This window comes from Alexandromys fortis, unplaced genomic scaffold (genome assembly GCF_014885135.2).
Source record: "Alexandromys fortis isolate MF-2015 unplaced genomic scaffold, M_Fortis_MF-2015_v1.1 scaffold_18, whole genome shotgun sequence".
Lineage (NCBI taxonomy): Eukaryota > Metazoa > Chordata > Mammalia > Rodentia > Cricetidae > Alexandromys > Alexandromys fortis.
This window is the reverse complement of record NW_026067897.1, coordinates 2714213-2727567: the sequence shown is the minus strand read 5'-3', so window position 1 is coordinate 2727567 and position 13355 is coordinate 2714213. Positions and strand designations below refer to the sequence as shown.

Sequence of the window (13355 nt, the reverse complement as noted above, 5' to 3'; positions counted from 1 at the left end):
GAAGCATCAGTTTAGGGAACTTGCTACAACTTTAGATTATTATTAAAGCCTCATCTGCTAAAACAAAATCTTGGGGTTATGGTCCAGTATCATGGTATTTCAATTGTATTTAAATAAATAAAGATTGCCTGAAGATCAGAGAGTAAAACAGTCCCACTGCTCAGCCTTACAGACCGGGTTATGGAAACACACCTTTAATCCCAGTAGCCACAATGACAAGCACCATGCTTCCAGGAAGCACGTGTCTTCCTGTGCTTATTTACAACGCCTTCACTAATACAATGCCAACAAGGGGCTGGTTTCTCTCTTCCCCACTGCACAGAATTAGTAGTGTTGGACTTGGTATTTTATTCTGCAAGTCAATCTTCCAAATTGAACTTTCAGGTCTGGCTTATGAAGACCAAGTCAGAACAAAAGAACCCCCAGCTAGATAGGAAATAATCCCAGGAAGTATTCTCATGAATCTAAATGACTTCCTCAGCATGTAAACAAGACAGAAAAAAACCCTAAGTGAAATGAAAGACAGAGCTTTATCCCCTGTAGTCTGAACTACATAGTCAGATAGAAATTTCTGCTAAAGGGGCTGGAGAGATGGCTCAGAGGTTAAGAGCATTGCCTGCTCTTCCAAAGGTCCTGAGTTCAATTCCCAGCAACCACATGGTGGCTCACAACCATCTGTAATGGGGTCTGGTGCCCTCTTCTGGCCTGCAGGCATACACACAGACAGAATATTGTATACATAATAAATAAATAAATAAATATTTTTTTAAAAAAGAAATTTCTGCTAAAGATTTTTCTAAGGGGGTTGATAAGTGTGGGTGATCAGCCAAGAAAAACTTTAACAGGAAAAATACACCATGAAGAACTTTACATAATCAAAATTTCCTTGTCTGTCGTGGTGGTACTACCCACATTCTCCAATCCTGCTTCAGTTTATATCCTCAGATGATAAAACATTATTAATTAAAATATTATTTATATGTTACTCTCATAAGTTAGATTGCAAAGATATTTTAAAGTAACATTTTAATAGATTTTGAGTTTAGGTCCATAATTGAATTAGCTGATGAATTAAGCAAAGGTTTAATGAAGCTAAGATCTAGATGCTTATAATCTGCAATTGGTTTCTAGGAGAAAGTGCACGAAACCTCTGTTCTATGTCAATCAAACTCCACCCCTCCAACGCCCACAGGGAACTTGTATGAGATGTGACTCCTCATAATTCTCTTGCTGGCACTGAAACCCTGGCTCTGATTAAAATTCAACTTAAATATTTATTTTAAATTCAAAAAGTAATGTGAAATGAAGCTGTAATCTAGAAATAAAGTGCATGTTCTACAGCAGAGGAAAGGATTCTAAGAAGATTGTGAATATAATCACTGGATTTCAAAAATAGGAAGAAATTCTGTTGAATTAAAGTCCAATCAGTTTTCTTGCTGAAACTATGGGGGAGGAGGAAGCGTTCAAATCCTCCAGCATATACAGAGTAGATGATTAATCACGTTTCATTAGTATAGGGAAAGGCAATCAATATTCCGTGTGGGTGATTGAGTGGAGAATCACAGTTATGCTTTAACATGTAGTAGTTTTAGGAGAAGACAGATTTGCGAGATACTCCTTAAGGACAGACAGACAACAGAGCAGACAGACAATAGCCACTAAAAGCTTTCAGTCGTAAAGATATTAATAATTTCATTTTTCAATGAGCTCTTCTTATGCAGACAAGTTGGTTGAGCATAAAAGGAATTTTGTGAACAATTGGAGAGAATCGTTGGTTGGCCTGCCATCCCTAGACTGAGAGAAGTGGGTCTCCAATGTTTCACTCCTTCCTTTCTCCTCCCTCTCTGACGGGGGTTGTGTATCCATGAGAATGGACGACAACATGACCTTCATGGGCTTTGCTGTTCCTCACATGTCCTGGTGTCATGGTCGGGTGAACCCCTTTGTTCAGCACAGCAATTCTCATGTGTAGCTGAAGCTACCGTGACTGTGTAGGGTTTCCCCATAACTCTAAACACCTAGCTCCCTGTGCTACCAGAACACCTGGCTTCTGCACCAGATCTTGTTTCTTCAGCTGGATTCTTGTCCTTGAACCTGGAGGGAAATTGTGCAGGTGTTATGCAGGAAGCCTAAAGTCCAACAGCTACTGAAATATCTGAAAGCTCTGGCCAGTGATTATCATTTGTTTGGTTCAGTTGCTGCCTTGAAACTTCACTGTGACCCATTATCCTGGTGGAGTCTCTCAGTGATGATCTGTCAGATTTCTGAACGGTTACCAATCTTTAATGACAGAAAATGTCCATTTGGATGATTGTGGTGAGTGCTAAAATTGTAAAATGTCTAGAGTATCTAGGAAATATCTGTGATTTCAATGAGAAGTTTTCAAAACCTTTCTTCTAGCTACTTAAATGTTTTAGGCTGCCTAGACAGTAAAACCATACTTGAGCAAAAGCGTTATTTGACACATTTGTCTTAAAATGAAAAATATAAAACATTCCCGCATGCAGATATATATATATATGTTTCAAGTCTGGTCATTTCATAATGTTCCATTTTCGTAACAAAGAATAATTTTCAGATTCTTTACTTTTCCCATTTTTAATCTCTGACCTCAGTTCCCAGTCACAAAGACAACAGAAATAAATGAAGAAGCTGGCAGACTATGCATTTGAAAATACTTCTCTCTCCTCACTTGTACATTCTTCATAAAGGCATTTAAGTTTCTAGAATAGCTGCAGAGATAGGGACCTAAGCTATTTTTATATGTCAAGGGTACAGCGTTGGAGAGGCTGTGTGGTACTAGGAGGCAAACAGAGGCTGCATCCAGCACACACAGAATTTGTTTCCCTGAAACTGCTGCACAGCCCAGTTCTCTTGTCTCGAGCAAATGAACTGGGCCCAAGTGTTTAAGTAACTTGCACACTGGGGACGAATTCCAAGACAAGAAAACCCCAGACCACTCTGCCCAATGGTTTGCTTTCCTTCCAGGCTTTTAACCCCAACATGTGATAAGTTTATCATCTTACAGCCCCTTTTCTGAATCAAAGTTACAGCAGTTTGGTTGGTCTTGAAGATACTCACCACACAGCTCTTCTGTGTCAAGATTGCTGAAAGAGAGAAAGAAAGATGTTATTTCCTTGGTAATGTTCTGTTTGTTTATTTGTTTATCTTTTATTCTTCCAAGGCTGAGGACTAGTAAATTTAAAATACTGGGATAAAATGTTAATAAATATAATACATTACTGTCAAAGGAATAATGCCAAGGACCCTGTGGTACAGAAATGAAAAGATACTTCAATATTAGTCAATTAACCTCACACGTTATGCAAATGTTCTTCCACGGTTACATCTGTAGCCCTTCATTTAAGTTTCTAAACATTTAAATACAGTTATTCTCCAATCCACATAATTGTTTAATAAATGTGTGTGGTTAGGATAGTTCTTCAGCCATTCTACATTGTTGAGTGCTTGCACATCAGCAACCATTATTGCCTCAGAGTCCGTCGTGAACAAATAATTCCATATTGGTGTTTTTCCTTCCAACCTTCTAGAAAAATAACACACAGTAGCAAAGGGCATGAGCTCTTGGGCCGGAATGCTGAGTCCGGCTCTTAACTCCACAATTTACTGTGTCTGTGATCTTGGATACTTTGCCTCACTGGGTCTTAGCGGCTCTGTCTCAGTACTGTTTCAGTGTTAAGTGAGTGGCTGGGCACAGAGAACTTTGGGTCACTAGTGCAATGTAGTCATCATGACTGCTGACCTAGCAGAACTAGAGCTGACATACCTGTGAGACAAATGTAATTCGGTGCTTATTTCAAGTGATCTCCAAGATGTTATTGTTACATGGCTCAAAATTCAGAGGTAAGCAATAGAAAATCATTATAATTGTGAAGATAAATTCAAAATACTGGGGTGAAATGCTAATAAGTATAAGTTTTTTTTTCAGAAGAATAATGCCATGGCATGGGCCCAGAAGGGTATGTATGGGAATGAAAATAGACTTCAGTACTACTCAATAAGTCATTATAACTAATCACATGACGGAAAGAAGCATAAAATATTAGCAAAAGTAAATAAAAATTTAACAATAATTTCAATTATAATTCCTACTTTTCAAAATTAATTTACAAGGACTAGAAACATACCTCCTAAAGATCTAAAGTATATGAGGATCTGCAAGGAACATGAGTTTGAAAAATCTTAGAATATGCACTTGTGACATGCCAGAGTTCAATGACACCTTCCTAGACGAGTCTTCCTTTAGTCACAGGAGAGACACTGCCGTAGCCTTCCATCACCAGCCCTGTCATTCTCTGTTATGCAATCAAACTCAAGATGCCATTATATAACACTGGATATTCTATCTTGTATCTGAATATTTTGATACTTCGATGCATGGTTTTGTCACTTGACAGAACATGTAAGGTCTGCTGTGTTGGTTTTGGAGTATGCTCCTCAGTATTCATCTGTTTATTCCATATACATGTATTGCTACATATCAGACATGATTCTAACTGCCACTGATACCTGAGGCTGCGATAGATATCAAAACGAATATACTAGATTTCTAGTCTCTTGGAGCTTAGTTCAAAAGTAGACTCAGAGGCTAGACATGGTGGCACATACCTTTAACTCCAACACTCTGAAGGTAGGCAGATCTCTGTGCATTCAAGGTCAGCCTGGTCTAAATAGAGAGTTCCAGGACATTCAGAGCTGCACAGTGATACCTTGTCTCAAACATACAGAAAAAGACTCGTATAGCCAATAAATGGCAATAAACCAGTTGATGTAGGAGAACTGGTGAGCTTTTCTGAGGTGTCAAAGAGTGTATCTCAGGGTAATACAGCTAAGCTAACGTCCAAAGGTTAAATAAAAATAGAAAAAGTAGATGAATGATGGATATTCTATTAAAAATAATTTTTTCAATAAAAATTAAAAGTGTGACTAGGAATTTATTCAATTTCAGGGAACAAGGATATTCCTTTGACCGGAATGTGCATTGTCAGTGAGGAAATGGGGCTGAAGAAACCAACCCAACACGGTAGGAAGTTCCTCCTTGCTCTCTTGTCAGTTTGGAATCCCAGAACAATCTGAAGGTAAGTAGCTTGGCTCAATGAGATTGGCAGTGGTGGGAGGAAAGCGAGGCACAGAACCTCATTTCCAGGCTACTGAAGTAGCCGGGGCTCGCAGATCTGGGTGGAGCACACAACCCAGTGGGTATGTGGTCTCCATGGGGTGGGGAAGAGGATAGGCTTGGTTTTACATTTAATACCAACCTTTACTTTGTATATACTTGTTTAACATATATAAATATTCTATAAACCTACATTTAGTTTATAATCTAGCAGTACAGAATTCTTTAAGATGCATCTCTCCACTCTCCAGTCCTCTGCTTTCCCTGCATGAACTAGTAAGTGAGTGTGGTCAGCAGCATTCAGTCCGCTAGTGAGAGACAGAGAGGAGGAGGTGGGCAGGAAGAAACTGACCTGTGAAAAGTTTTGAGGAGAAACCAACAGAATATTTTTAAACATATAGGATTCAAGGTTGGCTAGCTCAGGCATTTTGTTGTACCACTGTAAGATGTAAGATTTTTTTTTTTCTGAGTCTTACTGATTTTATAGAACTTCAGGCTTGAAAGGGACATTAAAAGGCACAGGTTATTTACTTATTTTCTGCAATGGTTCACAGTTCATAATGAGACTTATGTTGAATTTCCAAAAGAACAAACAGCTCCAGTCTGCTATTGAAAGTGCAATGAATTGGATATAGCATGAAGTAGAACAGTTAGGAATGACGGACACAGGAGCGCTGCTTGTTCACCACTACACATGACGCCTGTCAAGAGCTGCAGTGTTCGTGGCTCCTGAGCTCAGTGGTTTTTGTGCCATGCTGTTGGTAGTGTGCAGGAAGCCATAGTTCTCTTTACAGAAGACTTCCCTGGATAAGTTACGGTAGGACTCACTTCATGCTGTGATCTTTCACATCCTGTAGCAGTGCAAGATTTTACAGGACACATAAAGCACAGAAGAGAGTGCATCTGATAACGTAGGATTTTCCTGCTTTCCCTCATGTTTATAGCAGAAAGCCCAATAGTATTTTACCAATAGCAGCATATTAAAATGAGGAAAAGAAAGGGGAAGAGAGAGAAAGCCAAGTGAAGAGAATGAATGCTGGTAAACAGCTCATATTCCTACAAAAACAGAATGAGAGAGGTGTTAATAGAAGAATCCCTTCTCATCTTGCTGCCAGAAAGGGGTAGAAACAAAGCTGTTCATAGCCACCTGACTGGCAATAATGGAAATAAAGACGAAGAAGACAAACATGAAGCAGTCGGGTTGCTGTGTGAACTGTGTGCTATCAATGGACCACTGAATGTACCTGAAGAGTTCTCACTATCATGGAAGAAATGCATATTCAAAAATTACACAAATTTCAAAGCAGAGGTAGATTGGCTATATACATCTGTGTTGGTCAAAGGTTTGGAAACAGTGCATGAATACGGCACTAGTGAGCCCACATGGCTCCTGGGTGTCGGGATGTCAGGAAGGTTTGCTTCTTCCTTTCTAAGACATCTCTGTCTTTGATCATTACATTGCCTCTTTAATGGAAATAATGAATTTTGTAGTTGGACTGACAGAAATCAGTAAAAGCAAGGAATTAAGGTTAACCGGAGAGGCTCGTGGTTTCTCTGCATATACTGTGCAATGGCCCGTGAGATTGTTTAGTAGAGATTGCATTCAGTCTGTCCCTTTGAACCTGACACTCCAGTTTGCAAACTCCACCATTTGACATTCTGTGTATAAGAAAGAGTGAAGTGGTAAGCAATATTTAACAGCATTCACATCCAACCATGAAGGTACTGGAAGTTGTATTCTATGTGTTGTGTTGGGCTCCCTAAACTCTGAAGAAATCAAGCTTCTGTCTTGAGAAGTATGTTTGCTATTCAGCCCAAGAGAGAACACCAGAGCTCTGTGGTCTGGGAACTCAAGATCTCCAGCTGTCAACTTAGCTTGCACCTCAGAGCACTTTTATATTCAACCTCTTATCTCTCTTAGGTGTTTTCCTACAGATTTACCTGCATTTCAGCTCAAAAATACTAACAAAGGATTGTGCCTTTCTCATTGAAAGACCACCATTCTAAACTCCTCCTTTGCTGCTTCTGTTTATATTCATTTCATCTCCTTTCCAAAACTACAACTTCCACATCCTAGGTATCTTTGTTGCAATCATCAAACCCCAGGTTCATGCAAGAATCTGAACTCTCCTAATATTGAGGCAAATTCAAATTAGATTGTTTTTCCACACATAAACTCGTTTCCAATATGGGAGATCAGCTAGAGTTAGAAAAATCCCATTTCTCTTGAGCTACACGTTATTGATTTACTCAGCCATGATATCCTAATTATTTCCTCTGTGCCTTGCAGTGAGCTGCTCTGTGTACTCAAAATATTGATGTCTTAGACTCTGCATGAGAAATAATGTCTTTGTAGATATAAGGAAATGAAAATGGAGGTAATGTTGCATTAGTGTGTATGCTAAATGATTTCCTCTTCAGATGAGAAAAGGAGGGGAATTTTGGGTATTGAGACACAGGTGGAAGACTAGGGGAACATAGGCCGAAGTTGGACCTCTTCTTCCACAATCCAAGAAATCCTAGAATTTGCCAGCTACCATGGGAAGCTGGAGGAAATGAAGAAAGGTTCCCCACTTAAGGCTCGAGAGAGTAAGGTCTTGCTGAGCCTGTATACTGGACTTCCAGTCTTCAGAACTGTGAGAGACTAAATTCCTGTTGCTTTCAGCCATTCGTTTTATGACATTTTCCAGAGTAGTTCTAGGAAATGGTTAAACCTGCTCTAACATTCTGTGTGAGGCTCAAGTAGGCATGCGCGCCAAATAGCATCATGGTTGGGTCTCTGTGTCAACTTCACGGTCCTTTGAGCACTCTCTGAACTCAAGAGCTAGCTTCAAAATCAGGAGTTACCACACTGCATTATGATGAAAACTGTAAACAGATAGAGCTGGCTAACCACTGCTCACCTGCAGGGAGTGTTGAACATGAGTTGGACACCCACTGAGCATCTCCCGAAGCGTTTCACTCCATGTAAGGACTCTACGTCTTACCTATCACTTTCTCATTGTACAAATACCCATCGTATTCGTTAGTTAGGGGTGGGGCCCAGCTTCAAACCCAGGCACATCTAACTTGAGAGTCTTGTCTTCTCACGCAGGAATCTAGACTCCACGATAGAGTCAGCTGCATATAGAGCAGTCAGCTACAGGAAGGAAAGGTGAGGATCCCAGGAGCTCTTTGAGAATATGCACCGAGATGCTTCATGCCAATGTAGCAGTCTTCAGACTTCTCAAGGAGAGGCTGGGGAGTCCTCCACTTTTGTCTTCCTTGTGGGACTCTATGCTACTCCACAGCAAGGACTAGGCACCATTCACTGAATATACAAGTACTGAACAGAGTAACTTTCACTATGCAGACTCTTATTGCTCTGTAACTCTACAGAGATCTAAACGATGGTTTCTGGGTGGAATCCATCATTTTAGAACAAATGGAGGGAGAGGGATTGCAAAGGAACAGGATGGTTGGAAGACCAGCCAGGAGGAACCAATGGTTCAGAAGACAAGGAGTGGAGAGTAACTAAACTCTGACACAAAAGAGAAAGTATAGGAAGATCTGGAGAGGGCCAGTTCTCAATTCACATTTAGAACTTTTGGCGACGGTCAGAATTAAAGTTTTAGTCCTCTGAAATCTTGAGCCTTAGAAATAAGAGAACTACAATCCTGAGAAATGAGGCATGAGAGTGTTACCAATGAACACAGTGTCTTTGTGTCCAGAGGAGCACAGAGCCCAAACAAGCACATAGATAACACAGAAGAGTGGAGTGAGGAAAGATGGGTTCCAGGCTTCTCTCCAAACAAAGGGAACACAAGGATTTGCTTTTTAGGGATGCTATACTCACTCACGTAGTATAGTTTGCGATTGTTCAGTTTAAAGTCATCATTTTAAAGAGAGAGAGATAGTAGGCACAATTCGGGGCACAATTAGCTCATGACTATTCATGGAATTCATCTTGCAATGATCCACATACTGGACAGGCATGTTTCCAGGTGTACTCAGCTTGCAACATAAAGGTCATCTGAAAATAAGGAGGGTACTTCGTGGTTACTCTAATAAGTTTGCCCTGAAAGGTGCCTGCATTTGGAAAGAGACTGGGGAGGAGGGGCCATAGGAAAGACAGGAGTTATATTTGCAAAAGCCTGGAATTGTAACCTGAAAAATGAGAAAAGATGAGGCAACTGGAGGGGAGAGGCCACAGCAGAGATCAAAGAACCGGAGGAGCAGAGGCTGAGATCTGGTTTGAGAGAGTGGGAAGCATTTTTCTTTCTGACTTTGTTTTTCTTAGGGCAGATATCTAATTGGCTTATGCTCCAGTCTCAGTCTGACTGAACTGAAGAACTGCCCAAGGAATTTTCAGAAATACAGATTTCCAGACCAGGCCCCCAGACAATGGGCTTTGGGGACTTATGTACAGGGATTCAGCCTGTCAAAGTAACGTTTTAGCACCAGCCTTCACCTCTCAAAACTCTCCCAAGGTAAATGAAGCATTTGCCAACCTTTGAACATAATCTGCAAAGAATGCTCCTTGCTGTAGGAAATCCTACAGCAGGTAGCCTTTAAGTTACTCGCCCACTTGGGCGTGGCTTCTTATACTAATTATGCCAATGAAAAGCCCGCACCCAGGCCCTCTTTTCTGGCTGCGGGATTGGGTTGCTCTCCCATTCTAGCAGAGGATTCTGATTTGTGAGTCTACCCCTAAATAAATAACCTATTATTATGAGCTAGTGTGCGATTTCTTTTAAGTGTCCTTCTTTAATTCCTTGCTCTGCAAGCAGGGCTTAAGTTTATTATAATTATATACTCTGTTAATCTAAGTCCAATAATTATAGACACAGCAATACAGTCTGTCACTCCTTTGTTTAGCGCCACAGAGAACTCAATTATGTCCAGCAGGGTGTGAGACCTGCTTGTTTAGAAGGTCGCCCTAAGTGTCAACAGGCCATTTGGCATTGATCTCTCTTAAACTGATCTCTGTGCCTAATGGAGAAACCTGGCTTTCCTAGATATTCTTTGGAGGACTGAGGACATTAAGGTCCCTCCCTCCGTATCTTTTTTTTTTTTTTTTTTTTTTTTTTTTTTTTTTTTTTTTTTTTTTTTTTTTTTTTTTTTTTTTTTTTTTTTTGCATAAGGCTCTTACTATCTTCATTTCCTCAGGTGTCATGCTAGCAATAACTTACTTCCTTGGCCTGGGATTCTGTTTTCTCACTCAGACTCTGGCTTTGTTTGTGTAGCCAGCCACCTTCTGGGCCTTTCCACTTGAATAGTCTACTGCTACACATACCCCTGCTTCTCAACCTTTAGTGAATGCTTGCCACTCGAAGAGCTTGTTAGTGTAAGCTCCTGAGCTCGATGCCCAGAACTTCCCTATGGGGAAGTTGATCTCAAGCTTCCCACAATTGTGCGGCTGATCCTGGAATCACAATTTAAGCAGCAGCTATTGATGTCAATAGGTGTGTTTGAGCTCAGCATCTCCTTCCCCTGGTCCAAGTGGGACGCTTTAAAAGAGTCAGTCACTCTGAACCACAAGTGCCACCTCTCAGACTGCATTGTCTCTGTGTCACTAACTTATTCTCAGCATGTGAGCAAGTATTCTCAACTTATTCAATTATTCACAAACAGACCGACTTTAGACCCCACCTCTAAAACATCAGAAAAGAACTCAAGACTCTTTTCTTTAAGACTATGAACAGACTCCTTGGCACAATGTTAAAAGCTGTGTCTTGACTGTCATTTAAAAATTGTGGATGGGTATGGTATAATGGGCCTGGAAATTAATGATTTCTTCTGTAATATTATCCCACAACCAGAAAGCCATATAGAAAACAGTCTGAATTTACAGTTGTACAATAAGTTAACAAAAAATGGAGAGGAAGAGACAAGAAAAAAACTTGCCAGGCAAGTTTTACTAAAATGTGCTGTCCAAGTGCCAAAACATACACTAGCTGACAAGCTAAGGCTCACCACTGGACTCTTAACTGCTTGAGGAGGCTTGAGCTCTAATTGGCTGATTGACAGTTATTGCCTTCCAGGCTGACAAAGCTGTCCCTGGCTGATGTCTTCAGAGCACACAGACACGCAGCTCCCCACCCACTCTCCACTTCTCTTCTGTTTTGTTTCACTGCTTTTTCGATGGCGCTCACCGCCTCCCACATCCACCCAGCATCAGCTGCCAGACTCTCCGGGGACCTCAGCTCCGCTTTCTGACTTTCCATTTCCTGACTGTCTCCTTTATTATCTCTTCTACCTCCTGCCACTTCCAATACGTCATTGTTTTCAGTGGGGAAGATCCATCTGTAAGCTGCAGCAAGCATCTCTTACTACTTCTACTTTCCCCCATTTATTCTGAAACACACTTTCCCTGTCTTTGTTGGGGGGAAGACTTACGCTCATCTGTATGTTCCTGAAGGGGCTTCTTGTCTTAGTACCCTGACTTAGCTAACTTTTTTGCTACTGTGACAGACAGGATGTCTGATATAAGCAACTTGAAAAAAGGGAATATCTTGACCCCTTTGCTTGTAATAATACTCTTCCCTTTCTATGGCTGAACTCCAGAAGTTCTGCCCAGTGCTTAGCTGTGGATCTCTGCATCTGCTTTCATCAGATACTGGATGAAGGTTCTACAATTACAATTAAGGTAGTCATCAATCCGGTCATAGAGAGTGAGGATTGATATTAATAGTAAAAGAGCCTATACCATGATGGGGAAACACACAGAAACAGCTGTCCCGAGCTATTGGGATTGACATCTGAGGAACTGGCAAAAGATCAAACTATGCCCTCTGAATGTGGGTGATAGTTGTGTGGCTTGGGTATTTTGTGGGGCCACTAGCAATGGATCCAGTATTTATCCCTAGTGCATGACCTGGCTCTTTGGATCCCATTTCCTATGGAGGGTTACCTCGCTCAGCCTAGAAACAGGTGGAGGATCTTGGTCCTGCCTCAAGTGATATGACAGACTTTGTTGACTCCATATTGGAGGCCTTTCCTTCTCTGAGGAGTGGATGGGGAGTTGGGTGGGAATAAGATAGAGGAAATGGAAGTATGGGAGGGAGAGGGAACTGGAAAATAAGATTTTTTTAAAAATAAAATTAAAAGAAGTAAAAAAAAGAGGGAAGATTTGTATTGCTCAGAGATTTCAACCCATCACCATGGGATAGAGTGTGTCTTAGTCACTTTGCTTGTTGAAAAATAAGAAAATACCTGGCAATAAGTAACTTAAGGATGAAAGGCTTACTTTGTCTTACAGTGCGGAAGGATATAATCAATCACTGCATCAATACAGTGTGGAAGGATACAGTCCATCACTGCATCAATACAGTATGGAAGGATCCAGTCCATCACTGCATCAGTACAGTGTGGAAGGATACAGTCCATCACTGCATCAATACAGTATAGAAGGATATAGTCGATCACTGCATCAATACAGTGTGAAGGATACAGTCTACCCTGTCATCAATACAGTGTGGAAGGATCCAGTCCATCACTGCATCAAGACATGGAGGTAGGTAGAAAAGCACGGGAATGAAAGTGAGGGGTTGACTGGTCATTGTTCATCTACAGCCAGGAAGTTTGAATGAAGAAGAGTATGGGCTGTATGTTAAAAACTCAGGATATGTTCCCAGTATCCCTACTGGGTGTGATAAATGGTCCCAGACTGCACAGTACTAGCCCACTGACTACTCCTTTAGCATTTTATGTATGACTGTCAAAGGAGAATCATTAAAGTAGCTAAGGGAGGATATTAACTCCACACTGAATAAAGCCAATTTTCCTCTGCCCCACATGGCACAGCCCTCTTTGTGGGTGAGTAGAGCGATCCTAAACCATATGAGAGCTGAGATAAGGAGGGGCACAGTATAAGTGGATACATAAGAAAGGTGACAAGGCAACTCCAAATTCATTGACTCTCTATGATTAGCTTCACATTAAAAGCGTTGAGTCCAGGGAGTCATTTTCCACCATCCCTCACGCATAGTCTCTGTCCTATCCAAGCTATTCTGAGTTTGGCTTCTGTCATCTGTATCTAAAAGAAGACTAAAACTGAAAATTCTTAACCACTGGGGACAACAAGAAGGTGAGTTAATCTTTCCTAGGAATGTGAGTTTGGGGTCTTCTCTTTGTTTAGCTTTATCTGTGGCTTGGTGTTTAAGTTCTGTCTGTCTCCCTTCTCTCTTTCTTCACCCCCCACCACCAGAGCATCTACTACCACCCTCCCACCCTGGAG

The 13355-nt window shown here is 41.0% G+C and overlaps 1 protein-coding gene and 1 long non-coding RNA gene across 6 annotated transcripts in view; one reads left to right on the top strand and one right to left on the bottom strand.

The window, feature by feature from the left end:
- Necab1 (N-terminal EF-hand calcium binding protein 1) overlaps window positions 1-13355 on the bottom strand; it is a 178790-nt gene that overhangs the window by 74151 nt on the left and 91284 nt on the right. For all 3 annotated transcript variants that reach the window (XM_050165608.1, XM_050165598.1, XM_050165589.1), the window contains one exon: window positions 3082-3107. In XM_050165608.1, the coding sequence (XP_050021565.1) occupies window positions 3082-3107 (26 nt within the window). The remainder of the gene's footprint in view (window positions 1-3081; window positions 3108-13355) is intronic.
- Window positions 1-13355, top strand: part of LOC126515769 (uncharacterized) — a 48669-nt gene that overhangs the window by 28662 nt on the left and 6652 nt on the right. For 2 of the 3 annotated variants that reach the window (XR_007595920.1, XR_007595922.1), the window contains 2 exons: window positions 4970-5099; window positions 12378-12632. This is a non-coding gene — a long non-coding RNA (uncharacterized lncRNA). The remainder of the gene's footprint in view (window positions 1-4969; window positions 5100-12377; window positions 12633-13355) is intronic. The other variant, XR_007595921.1, reaches the window with a different exon arrangement.